The sequence below is a fragment of the Hippoglossus hippoglossus genome, chromosome 20, assembly GCF_009819705.1.
Source record: "Hippoglossus hippoglossus isolate fHipHip1 chromosome 20, fHipHip1.pri, whole genome shotgun sequence".
NCBI classification, from domain to species: Eukaryota; Metazoa; Chordata; class Actinopteri; order Pleuronectiformes; family Pleuronectidae; genus Hippoglossus; species Hippoglossus hippoglossus.
This window is the reverse complement of record NC_047170.1, coordinates 9,212,396-9,231,125: the sequence shown is the minus strand read 5'-3', so window position 1 is coordinate 9,231,125 and position 18,730 is coordinate 9,212,396. Positions and strand designations below refer to the sequence as shown.

The 18,730-nt window shown below is 42.1% G+C and overlaps 1 protein-coding gene across 10 annotated transcripts in view; it reads right to left on the bottom strand.

The window, feature by feature from the left end:
• relch (RAB11 binding and LisH domain, coiled-coil and HEAT repeat containing) overlaps positions 1-18,730 on the bottom strand; it is a 32,213-nt gene that overhangs the window by 6,070 nt on the left and 7,413 nt on the right. Inside the window, exons 3-27 of one of the 10 annotated variants that reach the window (XR_004612296.1) lie at positions 17,128-17,199; positions 16,928-16,983; positions 16,649-16,762; positions 16,306-16,500; positions 16,080-16,174; positions 15,423-15,537; positions 15,163-15,308; positions 14,449-14,524; positions 14,275-14,370; positions 13,227-13,250; positions 9,161-9,273; positions 8,902-8,992; positions 8,445-8,516; positions 8,206-8,346; positions 7,909-8,073; positions 7,615-7,762; positions 7,301-7,457; positions 7,058-7,181; positions 6,379-6,427; positions 5,421-5,500; positions 4,828-4,934; positions 4,585-4,684; positions 2,986-3,068; positions 2,198-2,280; positions 17-80 (exon numbers count right to left, since the gene is read on the bottom strand). Coding sequence is in view for 9 of the 10 variants with exons in the window: in XM_034571952.1 (XP_034427843.1) it covers positions 17-80; positions 2,198-2,280; positions 4,585-4,684; positions 4,828-4,934; positions 5,421-5,500; positions 6,379-6,427; positions 7,058-7,181; positions 7,301-7,457; positions 7,615-7,762; positions 7,909-8,073; positions 8,206-8,346; positions 8,445-8,516; positions 8,902-8,992; positions 9,161-9,273; positions 13,227-13,250; positions 14,275-14,370; positions 14,449-14,524; positions 15,163-15,308; positions 15,423-15,537; positions 16,080-16,174; positions 16,306-16,500; positions 16,649-16,762; positions 16,928-16,983; positions 17,128-17,199 (2,483 nt within the window). In the remaining variant the exon portion in view is untranslated. The remainder of the gene's footprint in view (positions 1-16; positions 81-2,197; positions 2,281-2,985; positions 3,069-4,584; positions 4,685-4,827; positions 4,935-5,420; positions 5,501-6,378; positions 6,428-7,057; positions 7,182-7,300; positions 7,458-7,614; positions 7,763-7,908; positions 8,074-8,205; positions 8,347-8,444; positions 8,517-8,901; positions 8,993-9,160; positions 9,274-13,226; positions 13,251-14,274; positions 14,371-14,448; positions 14,525-15,162; positions 15,309-15,422; positions 15,538-16,079; positions 16,175-16,305; positions 16,501-16,648; positions 16,763-16,927; positions 16,984-17,127; positions 17,200-18,730) is intronic. The other 9 variants (XM_034571952.1, XM_034571953.1, XM_034571951.1 and 6 more) reach the window with 9 other exon arrangements.

The following is an 18,730-nucleotide window of genomic DNA, read 5'->3' as shown; positions in this document are numbered from 1 at the left end:
GTTTACTGTTCCCTACCTCTTTTTGTGTGACGGTCTCCATGATGGTACCGAAGGCAGGAATAGTGGATATCCTCACTGAGCTAAAAATCACCAGGAGAGTGAGATACAATTGTTTTACCATTTATAGTCACGGCCTTTCAGGTTTTCTCACTGTTTAGAATTAAAATAATCTGAGAGAGTCAAATATTACCTGCAAATATTGATTTGGAAATGTTTGAATCACCAGATTGTTGGGTTTTTAACCACATTAAGACAACTCAGGAAGCCTAAGGTTATGTCATTAGTGCAGAGGCACCAGTCTGCTTTCCTTGGGCTATTTATTTATGACACACTGTCAACTACAATGGCACGTCTAGTGCTCATTCCACATTTATAATAAAACAAAAAAGAAGAAGGACATTTAACACATATTCTGGGTTTTATCCAAATATAGTGATTACCTAGTAATGGCATGGACTAACCACAGTAGTGACAAACGTGGTTGCTCACAAGTTTGTTGCTTAAAGATTAAACTCTACATTCTGCATCACGTATGATAAATCAAATTAAATCTAACCAAAATGCATTATGCATCAATGGTATCAATATTTTATAAAAGCTGCAAGTTTAAACACCATACCTCTGAGTGCTGGGCTGATCTATTCAATTAACTTTTAACTGTGATCATTTGATTACTAAAGATCCAATTAGATCAGTTATTGCCAATTCCTAATATAATATAGAATAAAATAATTTGTTTTAAATCACTTGGTGCCGCTTGATCCATCAAAGATATAAAAGTATTCTCAATTATAATCATTGGATTCAAATGTAACATCAGTGGTTAAAATGAAGTGCAAAAAGCGAGGTTAATGGGGTGTTAATTAGGTGATAATCATTCCACTGTCAGTAGGAGCAGGAGTAAATGGTGTTGTGGAGTAAATACTAATTTCTCATTATGTCTCTGAGCGTTAATTCTTATTTTAGAGTCTTTAAAATAGAGAGATTGTGGACACAGCAAGATGTAGTTATAACAGGTTAAAGACAAATAAAGGACATGTATCAAGTCTTTAAAATAACTAAACATACAAGCTGGGGACAAGTGTGTACCCATCAAAATGTGATTTTCAATACAGAAAGTGATGACATGAAAAGGGCTGCATTCCAACAGTGTCGCTGCTAATTTCATCATTGTGCCGAATCATAAACACAGAGGATGTTGGCAGCTCAAAAGGGTTTTGTTTTCATTCCTCGAATTAATTTAAAACATGGAGAAGAACTGCAATGAAAGTGAAGATTTACACACTAGGTCAGTGTGGACTGATGACAGGATACAGGAAGAGATGCAACGTTCTCAGTGTTGCCAATTTAGGGACTTTTCACTTTGCCTAGCACCTTAAAATTGTAACTAGCGACCAGCGACAAATCTGGCGACTCTCCGCTACTTTGGCAATCTCTGTTTTCGTTGTTGAGCAACAGCAAAATCCCGTTCACTGATTTGTGAATGACGTCACATTTGCCTTTCTTAGCGTTCCAGCTAACAATGTTCGATCTGTAATTATACTTCCGTGTTGTCACAGCTCACTATGTAGAATAGTGTGACTACACGGAAGTACATGTACAGATCTAACTCGCATCTCAGCGATGTGATTGGAGGGCAGTGTGCATTGCAGGCAGACACAGACCTGAAACCCATGATGCTAAGATGCCTATTGCCGTGGCTAAAACCAAAGTCCTTATGAGCACTCCGTAGGCGTGTCTGAAAAGTCCATTCTACCCGATCCACTATATAAAGAAGGGTCAAATCAGTTATGGTTCAGTGATAAAAATTAACTTCATTCGGTTTCATCATCCCCACCCGTTTTCCCCACCCACACTCCATGGAAAAACCAAACAATATATCCGACCTGAAACATTTCAGAGAGCCAATAGCTACTTCTGGTGAGATTTCTTTGGCAACACTGAAAGGTCTTCAGGTTCCTACTTCCTCGTCCAGTGGATTTTTTTGTGGTGATTAAAAGCATCAGCTACATTTTCCGACGTACTGACGGGTTTTGGTGGCAAATGGATACAAGATCTTTTTTTTTTTTATTTTTTAGTTCCCATTCAAGCTGAGCGAGAAAAGATTCCTCGAAGACGCACAGCTTTACACTGTCAGGATGCAGCCCACAGAATGACAATGTTCATAAGAGAGGTTTTCTTGTGTAGATTGACTCACAATTCGGGCCCACTGCACAGAGTTATTAGGGCGGGAGCCGCCCGGCGATCTACTAATGCTTCACTCATGCCTCGGAGAACCAACTGCAAACCCACCACACACAGCGGGATGAGAGAGAGGGAGAGGCAGGGTGGGAGGAGGAGACAGAGAGGAGGAGGAGGAGGAGGAAGGAGGGAAGTACAGAGGGAGGCAGGAAAGAGGTGAAAGACAGAGGTAAAAGGTAGAAGGGATGGTAGAGACGAGACAAAGAGGAAGACAGACAGACAAAGATAACCAACCAACCACTGGTTGACGGGTCGGTCAGGAGGAGGGGCCCTGCCTCAACGAAGTGGGGTGGGGAGGAAGAGGAGGAGGAGGAGGAGGAGGAGGAGGAGGAGGAGCGGGAATGGGCAGAGATGAGCATGCTGTGATTTTGCCGCCACATGCATCAATCTGGCGGCGGACTGGTGAGCGTTGCAGACTGATGAGAGCTGGCGTGGATTAGTGTTGCAGATTGATGATGCCGACATGCAGGGTTAGTGTTCACAATGGTTGTGCTGATGAATCACCACATGTCACAGCCTCAACCTAAACAGGAGCAATTCCAAGACTTAAAACAAAATTTTGAGGATAGAATAGAATTGTCTTTATCTGATTATTGATCAATGGTGATTTCATGTTTTAAGATTTCGTGGTAAATTGGCCCCTGGCAGGTGGAGACTTGTTTCAGTGTGATAGTTCTCAGACAGCAAAGAGAAGGGGGAGAGAGACGCGGCGCGGTTTGCTGTTGTTGTTGTTGTTCCACTTACATTTCAGGGTCGGAGGACAGTGTGATGAGAGCCGGGGCCACTCTTTGAGCTACCAGCGTCTCATTCACCCCCTTCACCAGCAGCTGATCGGATTGGACAGAGCCCGACGTGATGTCACAGAGGTGGGCGGAGGCATTGGGACAAGAGCGAGCAACACCGCCGATAGATAGAGAGAAGAAAATAAAAAAAGCAAAACAGAAAGGGGAGGGAAAAAAAAAACACAAAAAGATAGAAAGAAAGTGATATACAATGACAAGAACTGTAGCTGCAAGGCACGGAACAGCACTGCATGTTCCAAGCAAGTGTGTAGTACACACACACACACATACACTCACACATACACGCACACAAACACACACACATGCACACGCGGGTATGCAAACTGAACAAATACTTTTACAGTATGGTGAGCTTAAAGCTGTCGGCCCTTTCCACAGACTCCGGGCCAGATCATTGTTTCATTCACGTTCACTAATCCAATCTGGGGTCTGTGGAACAGGTCCATCCTCCAACCCACAGTTCTGACAATGGTGTACAGCTACACACTATGGGATGGTGAGAGTGAGGTGTGTTGGGAAAAGGGCTTCACAAAACAGGGCAAGGGGGGGGACATGAATACACCCCACCACTCCTCCTTCCCCCAGGTTTGGACCAATGTAGACCCAGTTCTACTGCTACGCCTGGATCCTCCTCCCGACATTTGACCTTTAAGTGTGCACAGATCTCAGAGGGCACAGAATGTGAAGTGCTGGCTTTTTCTAACGGCTCAAAATGCAAACAATCAGTGGAATTAAATCGAAAGGGAGAAAAGAGGGAAGCGGCCATCTCCCTTTAAAAATAATATCGGGATTATATTTCCACAAGAGCTGAAATCCCCAAAACAAATAAAAAGAATGCTCCCAGGAAAACATCTCTGATTAAATCACATTTTCCGACAACAGTGAGAAGGAACAGGCCTTGAACCCGTCTTGAAGAGACTTTCACATTGCTGACTTTAGCTCCCTTTTCCCTGACGCGCAGCAGATATTTGTGTAGTCACTGCAGAGACCCGTGCACAGTGAAAGGTCTAATGTAAGAGGGTCCAGGCATACAGCTAAAAGCAGGGCGCTGATGAGCTACAGGTGTCTTCACTCACACTCATAAAAGACAGAGTGGCCGAATATCAAATGCATGTTAAACATTAGCAATAGCAAGCAGAGGTAGCACGTGTACAGCACAGAGTCAAACAGGGAAACTGGATATATAATGTAGGACTACACAACTGTTAATAACTGCAAATGACAATTTTATCTCACTAATACAAAGTTTAAATTGTGTTGCATTATTTAAAAGACTTTTAAATCACAAATAATTTAAATAAACAATAAATCTTGATTACAATTTCATTCATAATTGTGCAGCCATGTGATATTATATAAAAAAAAAAGGTATTCTAGCACAGTCACTTATTCTTATTTATTAAAAAAATACAAAAGTATCTGCACAAGGATCTAATCTAATAAAGTTAATACAAAATAATTTAAAAATATAAAATAATATGAATTTCTATAGGACCAATACACTATCTGTGCATTTGTGTGTGTGTGTGTGTGTGTGTACCTCAAACATCCGTGCTGCCGTACACCGCACCAGTGCAGAAGTATGGACCACCCCATACCACAGAACAGTCAGCAGCAATTCATGGTACACCGGGTTGGCACTGCAGCAGAGCGAAAGATAAACAGGCGGCAACATTGTGACCTTCAATTAGACTTCACTGACAAACGTTTGTGGGGACTATTTTGTGTCACAACCCATTAACAATTAAATGTACAGTATGTGTGTGTGTGATGTATGTCTCACCCCAGCTCTACAAAGGAGGCCTTCAGGCTGTCGAGCGGCGCATGGGAGAGTGACAGGGTTGTCATAACATCCTCAAGGAAACCCACCAACAACTTGCGATCCTCCTCCTTCAGGGAAACGTGAGCGTGTTTATGTTAGTTACGTCTATTCAATTTTACAGACCAGTTAGCGTCTTTTTTGTCACTTTCAACATGAGCGGAATTGGGCTGCTACAAATATGTTTTCTTATTTATTTTTTTATGTTGTGCTGGAAGTTAACAGACAATAACACTCCCCACACTCCGTGTGTTGCAAGCGCCGCATTGTCTTGTGAATCGAAAATCTAAACAAAAAACATGTGGTAGCTTGATGCGTGCTGGAGCGGATTTTCCCCTGTGACAGAGAACAATAACCCAAAGTGTAATGTGGTCCACACTCTAAATTCATAGATGAGAAAATAAACTGAATATAATTAAACACAGGAAATACAGGAAATAATTTAGATTAATTACATGGACCTATTTATAAAGAATCATTCTTTGTTTAAATCCAGGTGTTCTCCTCATGTGTTTTCAAGTCAGCTATTATTGGGCTGAGGACCGTTATTAAATTACCTGGTTGTAGCATGTCAGCACTCCGGTGGCGTAGATGGGAACTGTGGCTTTGGTAAGAATACCGTTCCCTACTGAAGCATCTGACGGAGGAGGAAAATAAGAGCAAGTCAGGCCACAAGAGAATGAACGATATATCCGAGATCAAACTGCAGCCATTTCAATTTCTGAGGTGGTTTTCCATTTTTCAGCATCAAGCCATAAACTTGATCAAATAAAATAGGCTGCATTGCATTATGGTCTTTTGATACTATTGCTGTCACCCAAGTCCAGTTGCCCTTAAAAGAACTTTAAAAGAGCTCTAGTGCTTAGAGTGGAAATCATCATCTCCACCTTTTCTAAGGTGAACATTTTGCTGTGTGCACAGTTGTGGGTCGAATTGTGACCTTCCTGGTCGTCTCATACAGTTTTTTCTGCTATTAAATACCATTAAAACTGTGCTGCACATGCCACGTGAGTTACCATTATCTGTTTCAACCAAGGAAATAAAATAAAAAACTCACAGACAATGTTACACAACGAGGAATAAGACATGATGTCCGTAGGGTACAGTCTCTTATATTGTGCCATGCATGTGGTGCTGTGACTGTGGGTGTAACATTGTGTTCGCAGCATTCATAGTATTGTTTATTCTTTCAAACATTCTACAGAAAAAAAACAACTGCAATTTAAGGTCATGATGACCTTAACACAGGCTGGGCCTCAGCACGAAACCCATTTCATAAGTGGCCACAATACCAAGGCATAAATCACTTGGCAGCATGAGGAGACCAAGCACCTCTAACAACTATGGAAACATGTACGGAATTTTATATAAAGAAAAAAAAAGAGGGGAACACCCATAACTGACCTCAAATAGCTTGTTTACATCAACAGTGTCTGAACTCCACCAACCAACATTCTCTCTACAGAAGCTGAGAAACTCTGATCTGTGTGAGTGTAGGTCAGAGTGTGTCCTTACCGACGTTCTCTTCAGATAGTCGCAGAATCTCCTGGAACTGTGGTTTAACCTGAAAAGATCATGAAAATACACGAGTGATTAATTTATCCACATTACTCCATTATAAATAACATTGTCATTGCACTATATTCATTAGTGGCTCCTGATAAATACACAGTAAGTCCACTCTCTGATTTTTACTGCTGCTGTTTAGTCTGGACTCACTAGAGCTCATTCATTCAATCTGCCCTATATGGTAAACAAATATTTATGATACCAATAAAATAAGCAGCATTTTTAATCATTATGTATATGTGAACTGTTTATCAAGTGTACTGTAAATCAGAGCCGCATTGACATGGATATTTGTGGGCCAATACTCATTAAGAAAAACTAAATCCAATAATAATATTTCAGCTGATATATATATATATATATATTATGTTATGCAATCCAAAATAAATGTAATTGAGGCTTGATATTTTACAGTTTAACAATAAACCTTATGATAAAAACCTATAAATAAAAAGAAACAAAAATACAACCAAATATATAGAACTTTGAATTCTCTATGCAAATGAAAGAAATGCACATATTTTCTGCATTGAGGGACAAGATTGAGATATATATCTAACTTTTGGAAGTACCAAACAGCTGTGGTATCCTCAGCGTAATATTAAATGTCGATAAGTTACTTTACCTTAGTGTTAGTGAAGATCTTGCCAAAGGTGCGACACAACCTCCAGAAGAAGCGAGAGAACTCGTGGACGCAAGTCGACGATGACACATTGATCCGACCCACAATGTCTATGAGCAGAGGAAGGCTGGAGACAGAGCAGAGAGATTGAGTTTGACTTAATGATGATGTACTGTAACACATCTTTAACTTGTCTTTATACGTTATATTTATGTATCTGTATGTGTGTGTGTGCACATGTCTTACAGTTGATTGACCACCCATAACAGGCTTTCCCAGCCAGTGGTTCCTTCGTGCTCCAGCTGGTGGTCATAGAGAAGCAGGAGGGCACTCAGCGTCTCCCTGCTGCCTATGATTGTGGCTACATCCTGGAGGGGAGAAGCTGGCCTGGGGAACCGTGTCACTGCAGCACACAGGATCAGAATGGAAATTCAGTATAATTCATGTAAAGCCAAAGATCCAGTGGAAAATCTGGTGAATATTTATGCTTAGGGATTGTTTTGCCCTGCAAAGTTAAACCTCTTGTACTTGAATTTATGTGACTTTTGTGTGTACTCTACCCTCTATTGCAGGTATGTCTCCGTGGAGCTTGGCTCTGCTGGTGAAGGGTGCGTTCTGCAGCACCACAGCAAACAGAGGAGGGATGAGAGACTGCAGGGCCGACAGGAACACGTGTAACTTGTGTTCATCCAGACCGTGTTCTCCTTGCTAAAGGTAGAGGGAAGGGAGAGATGAGAGCATTGCATCCATAGTGCCATTTCTGTATCCTGAAAATGATATGTGGTGTACACACACACATACAGTATGTACTGTATGTAAACTAGAGGATGACATGTCAACGCACAGGCCCTTACCATAAGTAGTTTCTCTATACGTGCCAACAGAGAAGGGATGAGTGCAGTTTGCAGGGTGCCCAGCTCCGTAGTCCAGGCAGCAAAGGCGGGAATAAAGACCTGGTGGACTGCACTGACCACCCGCTCCGACGGGTCCCCAAGGGACAGCAGCATCAACTCAAACCCCTGGAGGCAACACGCATGTACACAAATATGACGTATGAAGACTCACCAGAAATCCGATCCCCTAAGGTTACGTGACTGTAACAGCAAGAGGAGCTGTTGCAAAATCCTGGATTCTCCTCCAAACACACATACCTGGGAATACTTGTCAGCGTCATCTATGTAACCCATGATAATACCCAGACTCTTGACCACAGCTTCTCTGACCATGTCAGCCTTATCCTCAGTGAGCATCTGCTGCAAAATGGACAACACCAGGGAGCTACGGATCTCCTTCTGCAGAGAGAGAGAAAGATAATTAATTTATATTCTATTAATCTGCTATATATTCATTTACATCCCCTTTTGATACTGTGTGCAGAAGCTATTCTTACAGGCAGGTATGGTGCTAAGGCTCCACAGGACTCCGCCACCAACAATCTCCTCTCTGGATATTTGTGGTTAATCTGCAGCAGAAGGGAACAGAATGTAGTGGAAAGAGTGTTGAAAGCAACAGTGGAACAGAAGTTGAGAGATGGAGAAAGGCAGACAGGAGCGCAGCCACCGTGGAATGGAAACAACTCGAGTATCGTCAACACGCTGGCCCTCTGGAAACCGCTATTTATCTTCCTAGGCAGATTCTCAGCCTCCAAACTGCTGGCAGCTGTTGTTGTCATGGTAGCAGGTTTTGTTGATCGAGAATATGTGGCGTTGCGGTGACACAGGTGGCAATGAAAACCCAAAATGTTATCACTTTGCATTCAGGGACACTATGGATGTAAACATCAGTGGCAGTATATGCAATACCTGAGGCCACCTGCAGTGTGTGTGTGTGTGTGTTGTGTACTATACCTGTTCCCAGCACTGAGGAAGTAGCTCGGCCTCGACACGAGTGGGACCCACGTGCCTCGCAAACGCGACACACCCCGTCAAGATCATTTGTCTTAGGAGAAAAGACACACACACACACACACACACAAAAACACATATGAGAAGACGATGCTGGATAAACCCCTAGTTTGTCTCCCTTTATTGAGGCTAATCAATTATATATCAGTAAGAAATCAAACAACATGATAAACCATTTGCATATTATCCTGTTTACACACACCTCTGCTCATCATCTGGTCTCTTGATGAGGTTGAAGAGGATGTGGAGGAGCTGGTCTCTCTCTTTAGGCTCTGGGTGAAGGCAGGCAGTGCACAGGATGAGTGGAATCAACTCCTGAAGGAGAGAGAGAGAGAGAGAGAGAGAGAGAGAGAGAGAGAGAGAGAAAGAGACAAGGAGAGGTGGCATCAGTTTAGACTAACAGTAGAGCGAGGTTGAAACACAGAGGGGAGAGGATGGTTGGCAGCAGTCAAGCAGGCCTGGAGGTGCACGGAGTGGGTGGGTGGGTGGGGGTGGGGGTCGCATAGGACGAGAAGGTGTTTATTGAAAAGAGGAGAGAAAAGGAGCGTTCCAGTAAAAAAAAAAGAAAAAGAAAAGGAACACAAGGGTCACCTTTGAAACCAACAGGAGTCTGCCAACACCAGTGAAAACATGCTTACCTCCGATACTTTGTTGGTGTTACACCTCAACTCGTTTGGCTTCGGATTCACGCACATACAATTACACACGTACTGCAGGAACGTAAATAGTGCATGCACACACCCAGAAGGCAGCTGCATATACAGAGACACACGCGCACACACACCTAATGCACTAGTTACCCCTTGTAAAACATAGTTCTATATTCCATAGTTCAGACAGAGTTCATGGGCCTTCCAGCTAGAGAGCAGCTGCCTTTGATACAAGGCCTCCACAGCCAAAGTGTGGTCAGCCCTACATTCCTGCCACATACACCCAAATTAGAGAGTGCATACAGAGTTAAAAATATGTTTTTTTGTCAAATTATATTTTTTTTCCAGGAAGATACAGTTTCCTGCCAAGCGTTGGAAGAATGAGCAAAACCCCAACACTGGACAGACAGATGGACCTGACAGTGAGACTTGGGTAAAGATAGCACGGCGATGACTCACGGAATCCTGAACCAGCTCTCTGAAGTCAGTGCCATGTTGGCAATCTTTTAAAAAGTGAAAAATATGGCATTTAAGCATCAGAGGGTCATTTTACGTGGTTACGTGACGAGATCAAATCGGTGAAACCAATTCAAGCATCAAAAAGCTGAAGAAAACCTTCAAATTAACTGAATTCAGCCAAATTTAACTGTCACGTCCAATAATCTTCTGTCCAGGCCTCTGAAAAAATCATACATCTTCACAAGAGGGGTTTTATTAAAAACTCGACAGCACTGACCCGATAAAACAAATGAAGGAATTCATAAAGAGTGCACATTTGAAAAGCCAGAGCCCTCACTGACCCTGCTCTATTTCTGTGTAAACTCCTGTGCTCCTGATGTGAAGACTCCTTCAGGAGGTTTTAACATCTTAGCAGAGCTGGGTAAACATTGTGGGCAGGTAAAGTGGACAGCACGACGCCAGGACCCAGAGGCCAGGAGGGCCTGATGCTTTACTTAAAAAAGCAGCTCTGCCGCACATTCCAGTCCGAAGGCCACTCTGTGCAAAAGGCTGCATCCAATCATATCCATACATTTCTCTCCTCCATAAGGCTCTTTTAATGTCAGATGGTTCAACACACATTTGGACATTCATGTTGCCCAGAGAATGAATCCTAATCACTTGAGTTTGTTTTAATGCCACCAGCAGGTCAAAGTTTTTCACTCATCCAGTGAAATATGCAAACATATGCAGAGCTAATTGAGCACAGATATTCATGGTGCCCAGACAACGTCTCCAACTGACTTTTCTTTCCTTTAAGGTTCATGTCCCCCCCCCATGGGGAATTCTAATGACTTTGCTAATCCTTTTACTATTCGCCTAAAGTCATCAAAACATCAGGAAACCTATTCACATTCTCCTCACCCTCCAATGTGCTCTAAACTGAGTTCTAAATATTAGTAAGCAAAAACAACATGCAAACTAAGATGAAAAAGTTAGAGCCTCACAGAGCTGCTAGCATGTTTTTAAGCATGTAAGAATTGTTTTCATGAGCATGTTAGCACATACATTAGTATTCAGTTTAAAGCACCACTGCAATGCAGCCTTACAGAGCTGTTAAAATGTTTTTGGGACCTTTAGGGCTCCAATTAAAGATTTAAGAACACAGTGTTAAGCACAATTCAGGGTGTGTTCAAATTCACTTCTGCAAGTTTAACGGTGAAAAAAAATAGGGCACTGCACCAAGCAGCGGGGTGTGTTTTGTGTGTGAGATGCAATAAACCAATTACGACCAGTTTCCCATTAACTTTAATAGACAGATGCTACATGCTCGAATGCTTTTCTGAGGCCAGATCTGCGGGTAGTAAGAAAGAAACCCCCCAGATATGAGTGTGTAACAAACAGTGTACGGGCCCTTCAAATGAGAGTGCACTCTCAGACTATAGCTTCTTGTTGGCCAATCACTTTCCTCAAAATACCAATGCACTAACAATGCACCCGACCACACCTTATTGTAAGACAAACACGGCCATAGGCGCTAAGATGTGCGTAAGTGCATATTCTATTTTACCACTGATTACTGTACGTCAAACGAGCAAATGAGCCATGCCTCTTTGTACTGCTTTGCACCAGGTGTAAGATAGGGCCCTTTGTCTCTTCTTTTTATCTTTAATCATACAGATAACTTTTGAGTTATACCTTAACTCCCAATCTTTTATTTTGCCCTGATAAAACTGTCAGTGTTTCATTATATGGCCGGTAGAACAATATCCCAGTTAATCTGTCCAGGAGGCAAAAAAAAGGAAGTCCATCATTGCAATTTTATATTTCAGATTTACTGCTTCCTGGAAGATCTACACACTTCATTCTGTACATTAAAAGGTAATAAGAAAGCATTGATGTGGCAAGTGACCATAAATCGAGCCCTTTGTTCACAAAAACAGAGATAATGCAGAACTACTTCAAAAAGAAATATTGAAGAATATTGTTTAATGATTGACCGTGTCTGATAATACAGCCAGGTGGCAGACACAGTTTCAGTGCATCATTCTACCGTTTCAAGTCAAACACCTTTTGTTCTTAAGTCGGTGTCGCATTCAAACAACTTTAAGGAGTGTCTCCGGGCTTGTGGTGGTTAGAGAGGTTCAAGTTGCAAGATGGAAGTGTGAGCAGCTGTGTGTGCGAGTGTGTGTGTGTGTGTGTGTGTGTGTGTGTGTGTGTGTGTGTGCATGCGGTGTCATGGTTAGTGAATCTAACGGACACGGTGCAAAGTCCACACAACTCGAGGAGCCCTCCGAGGCCTCGTTGTGTTTTCATGCTCGGCTCGGCTCTGCCTGCACTTTGTTTATCCTGATGGAGCAGAGAGATTAGGTTCTTCATAACTGCCAGTAGTTGATTAAAACTCCATAAACATGGTGATATGCAAAGCAGCCTGACTGAGAACCACTCCAACCAGACATACCTCTTGCAGCCCTCTATTTTATGTCTCGTGTAACAGTGTGTGCAAAATCCAAGCACTTAACAGTTGCACACACATGGACGCAAACACACATAGACACAAATTGCATGCACGCAGTTATATGTCGACAGCACACCTGACCGGTGTAGGTGTCTTGCATCATAACTTGCAAGGAGTAATAACTTTTGAATGCCTATAAATATCTATTTTTTCAGTCAGCTTGTGAAAACAAAAGCAAACTGTCTCCCTCAACACTTTGAGGGAGACAGTTGGTTTATATTTAGTCACATGGTATCACAGCACACCTTGATTCAAATACTTAAAAACAATTAGTTGGCAGCTAATTTCACAAGATTAATTAAAAAAAATCCAAAATATCAAGAGCTGTTTGGGCACTTAAAGTGATTAGAGATGCAGCAAATAAAAGAGACAAAGAACCAATCAGGAACTGAACTGATCTTTAAGAGATATACAGTACAAGACCCACCTAAGGCTAAAACTGTCTCCCTTAGGCCATCATTGCATGGGAGCTCACAACTTGGCTGCAAATTCATTTTCTGACAATTATAAATTATAATAAAAAAAAAAAAATCACAATAGATTCTAGCAAGTCAGAGCCTAAGTGACAGCAGTTGTAGCCTCCAGGAGCTGGGCATTAGTCACATAGTCTTTGGTCTACAGGTCACGTGAGAACCATGCGGATGAGTGCGTGATAGACTCACCTGGCATAGATGTGCAACCATTCTCTAGAAGAGGGGCATGCATGAGGGTGAGACAATGAGTGAGACGAAAGAGAAGAATAACAAAAAATAAAAACCAGTGAAGGCCAAAAGGGACAGCAAACGTGAGTGAGGGGACAAACGAGAGCAGAGGACACATGACGGTGGAAAACGAAGCCCATCATAATGTGGAAGATGACATTTCCAGACAATAGATAGACACAAGTCAGCTGGATATTTGCAGGTTTCCAAGATCTATGTTTGAAATCTCTTAAAGAGCTCTGGATTAATGAAGCTTATGGCAGAAGACACAGTCAGATCTGCACGTGGCAAAAAGGATAAACGTGCTAATTGCAGAATTAGTTAATTAGGTTTGAGACATTCGTATGATTATTATAGAGAAACCAGCAATCGCACTAATTAGAGCTCTGCCAAGAGTGGCAGCCTCTCCACTGTGTGTAACACAGCGTCGCGTGTTGGTTGAATTTTGGGAATCCCTTGTGGCACAAACCAAGAGGAGGGTCGTGCTCTTTCATAGCAAATACAACTAAACGTTTCTTACAACAGCAGATTGTGAAATGTGGGAATCCCCAACAGAAAAGATGATCATCCATTTAAGGAAATACACAAAGACACAAAAAATGAAATTATAAATTGTGATTGTATGCCAATCAGGGCCGTTTCAGTCTCACTCGTTCCTGACAGAATGCATTCACAGTAAAATGAGGTCACCCAAATCTAATCCGTTTATCTGAGTACAAATGACAACTGGTCTGAATTTGAAAGAAATCTTTTAAGGCGGACTTCAGATTTCATGTTCAAGAGGCCATAAACAGGTTTTATGAGGTCAAGATCATTTATTATAAGCCAAATTAAAGTTTGGATGGAAATATAAAGATGACTGCACCCTCTGGAACTCTAAACCCCGCTCTGCCTCGCTGCTGTGTGTGTATCTATTGGACACTTAGCGAAGAAGCCAGTGATGGTGGCAACAATGAAGGCGATACCAGAGGGAACAGGGGAGCAAGGGGAGCAGCAGAAGTGACGTTACCTCTCGTTTAGCAAGAAGGACGTTGGGGACGATGTGAGGGAGACAGCGGCCCAGCATTAACATCACACTTTCCTCGCTGTCTGCTATTCGGGACACCTGGAAACGAGAGGGGCATTATTACGGCTGTGTTGTCATGAGTGTGCTCGTTGTGTTTGTGCGTGCGTGCGTGCTGACCTCTGCTCCCAGGCGGCTGTCAGAGCACATTCTGCAGAAGGACAGCAGGGCTTGCTGGAAGGCTGGGGATAACTTCCTGAGGCACCGCAACCAAAAGGAGGAAAAGAAAAAAAAGAAAACAGTCACTAAAGTTCACACCACTTTATTTGCACCCAACAATAATTCAGGATATTTCAGATTTCGTCACACTAAGCATTCTACAGCATGGGTGGGACAGTAATAGGGAATTTTTCCTTCATGACAAAAGTGAAAGGTTTAACTCCCACTGCTTTGTGCTCTCAGGAAATTAAGCAAGAGACAAGCCTCTATATTTCCTCAAGGGGGCAGCAATGCACATGATAAGTGCTGTATTGTCTGGCTTGTTGTCTTCTACCATCTAGTGGTAAGATTTGGTAACTACACTGTTGCTGAATGATGTGGCTGTAGTCTATCGGGAATTACTTATTCTGTCATTTTCAGTGATCTTCTTTCAGTTTACAGTGGAGTCCAAAAGTCTGACTGTACCTTAGAGCTAAATTTGAAAAGATTATACAAAAGAATGGAATTTATAACCCATCCATGTCAAGACAAGGGCTCATTTTCTGTTGCATATTTACATATTACCATGTAAGAAGCATATGCAGATTTTCAAAAGATATTTAGACAACATACATGTTTTTGAACATGTTAATTTCCCTTTTTCCAAATATTTTGTTCGCTTGAGTTACCACTCACCTGTTCGGTTTATCAAACTGGACAGCAGGCCTACTCTTAAGCTCGTTGTGGGACTGTGATGTCTTCTGTGTGGAGGCGGGGTCCGGGGCACTTTCTGGCTCTGTGACCCCTCGAATGTCGAGATACTTGCCGTTGTCTGTAGGAGGCTGAGGGCAAGACCAGGTTAAGGGAGGGTTAACGTCAGCAAATGCGCAAAGACACTGGAATCATTTTTTTCCCGCCCCAAGTCTGGATATTGCATATTCCAATTGACCACATACCACAGAAAGAGGGTCAGTGGTGGAGGAGGAGCAGGGGTTAGATGTATTCTGGGAGCTCAGGTCCAGTGTGGTAGGAGGTGGGGAGGAGACAGTCCTCTTCAGGGTCTGAATCTCACTGTGAAGAAATAAGAGAACTATAAAAATCACTACATACAGCTTTTAATGAAAAGCAGAGCTCTAACATTCAGAACTAGTGGTAGAACAGTTAGGCCTCAACTATTATATACTGTGGTAAAGTAAATTTGTGTGAAACCTAATCGTGGCAATTAAAGATTCCACAAGGAAGGAAAATAACTTCCACTTGTATCGGAGCAGGGTTTCCTCTGTAATTACATGCAGTGGTGATGCTTGGGGATAAATTTCCATACCGATTCTGCCTCGTGGACCATTTTGGTCTCAGTTACGATAATGATGTGCACTGAACTGCTGAAAATCCTTTTAGAATTAATTGGATGTTTTTTTGTTTCCCCCTTGTAATAGTGGTGAATGTCCTTGTTGTGTGGGTACACAAATGCAGAATAAATACAGGAGGGCATGTCCACACCATAGAATGCCAATAGTGGTCATATGATGAATGAAATATGTAGCATAACTGTAGGCGGTGTCACACCCTGCATTACACACAGTATAAAGACAAATATGCACTCATGCACACACCTCTGCAGTTTCTTTATTTGCTCAGCCAGGCTCTGTTTCTCATTGTTGAGGAGGCTGATCTGGTACTCCAGCTCTTGCACGACTTCATTCTGTTGCTAGAGGAAAGAAACAAATTAAAAACAGGCAAAACATTGTCCCTCCACACAAGCATTTTTAGCCCAGAATCAGAAATAATCCTAACACAACAGTACATGAATGAATTCCGCCCATACATGTACGTGCATACCTGTTGCGAGAGGTCAGGCTTCTTTGGGGGATCTTGGGTGATGCAGTTCCCTGGAAGATCACCGAAATCCACCCCTACTGACACATCCGCCATGCTCCGAGGCGAAGACAGGGGGGTGCCACAGTTCCTGTAGAGGTGTAACAGGTCAGGCGGTTTGGGGATGTTGAGGCCGACATCATCCCATAACTCAAAGTCCTGGAAACGAATGAAAAACAAAGTAAGTTAACGTGGTAGAGACGAGGTTGCCATCTGTATAAAGAAAGACATTCTCCCAGTTGTTATCCCACAGCTCTCATTTGTCATTCTCTCTTAAAAACATGGAGGCAGCCAGGAATATCTTTACCTGATCATCGTTTTCATCCGAGAAGGTGATGGATGAGAGTTTGCACTCGTTTTTTAATAAATATTCATTCACAAGGAAGTTTAAGGCTCTTTTCTCCAGTGGACGTATAGGCTCCTGAGGTAGAGAGGAAAGAGAAGCTGTCAATTTGTTTTCTCAAGGCCTGGCAGTGAAGCCCTCGCTGGGGTTTAAAAAGGAGCACATCTTTCAAGTGAATCTTTCAATTCAAAAGGAAGAGAAATTCACTTTTTTAAGCATTTTCAGCACTTAAAAAATCCCCACCTGAATTTCAGGACTTGACTTGAAGTTTTTTCTCTCCTGAGAGGGCCCGTCGCTCTCTGAGAAAAATTGAGAAAACATTGGATGAGTTTGAAATGACGCTGCGCGTTGCTAAACTGAAGGAATTCTCTTTGAAAACAGAAAGAGAGAAGGATGTAACAAAAGAGGGTTCGGGTGGAGAAGAAGTTAAAAGTGCGCCACACCTGCTGCCTGAGTCAAGTTGGCGCGCAGAGCCTGAATGGTCTCCTTTGCTTTCCGTAGCTCAAACTCCAGCACTGGACAGGAAGTGACAACACACACACACAGGAAGTGCATCCAACCGAAGACAGGGAACAAACGAATAAAACAAAGATGGGCATGAAAAATAAAACAACCACGCAAAAGATCTCAAGAGTCATAAAACAAAAGAACAAAAAAAGAGGATGCATGCAAATCATGGGCAACACATGCAGCAGAGGATCATGGTAAAGCCGGCAGGATGACAGCTTATTTGACAAGAGTGTGTAATGCATTGAGACGCCCTTGTTTTTCTCCCATTAAGAGCACTGAGGTGTCTGAATTTGACAAAAATGGGAATCCAGTGTTACTTCAGTTGTAGCTGAGGAATTGAAGCTACTGACATGTAGCCTTGATAATCTAGGAGCTGTCTGACACAGGATTTTATCCAGACAAATGCATTACAAACAAGCAATTGAAAAATTTGGTTTCAAGCCACTCGAAAGGACACTGATCAGGTTCTTGAAAACGTTAAAAACCCAATCTCAATGAAACTTGAGTCAAAATGTTTTTTTTTATAAGAATTTAATTATTGTTTTAGACTTTTTTGGTCTTTTGTCTTATAAAAAACATAATTCATAAAAAACACGAGCAAGCTATTTCTGAAATCTTATACAATCAGAAGCCGCAGGCATTTGGATAAAAATGTTCATTTGCACAATTGGAATCGGAACTGCTAAACTAACACTGAGTAAAGAAAAAGAGCACACAAGACCTTGGAAAGGTTTAGATTTTTAAAAAAGAGAACACACGCAAAAAGTAAAAAGCGATGGAGCTGGAAAATGTTGCATAGCTGTGCACTGAAAATCTTCCATCTGATCTGTTGAACCCAATTTTGGAATTTAATGTCTTGGACTGTGGTTCAATAGGTGCTGTAGAAGGTTTTAACAATGACTTAACCCAGCACCAAAAGGAAAAGTGAAGAGCAGGTTGTCTTCAGTCTCTTCTTAATGTCAGGTCGAGATTTAATTTTCCAATAGCAGAGATATTTTTTTTCTCTGACACAATATTCTATTCTGAGTGCACAGGATGCAAGCGCAACAACATGGAATAACCAAAAACTGAATAACGAGGAAGAGCAAAAAAAAAAAAAAAAAAAAGCAATAAAAAAAAAGCTAGTCTGGATGGAGTGACTTGTCCAGTATTGTTCACTGGGGTTTGATCAACGTCAGGAGAAAGCCAGTAAACCCAGAGTCAGACAGCTGGGGGGCAGACATCTTGGCAAGAGGAATAGATCGGAGGGGGTGAGGAAGGAAGAGAGGAGGGGGAAGGTGCCAATTTGGGGGAAAGTGGGCAGTGTGTTAATAATAATATTCATTTTAAAAAGATGCTGAATCTGTAGCTCTGTAGCTGGGAGCATGGAACCAACATCTCTGCTGCATGGTTTTTACTGAGCCCCTGAATTATCCTATATCTGTTTATCATCAACTGATAAAAGCCCCAAACCATTATCAAGCTAGTTCACTGTTTACATTGTAGGTGTATTCACCATACTCTCATTATGCAATTTATGCATTACGTTTACTGACA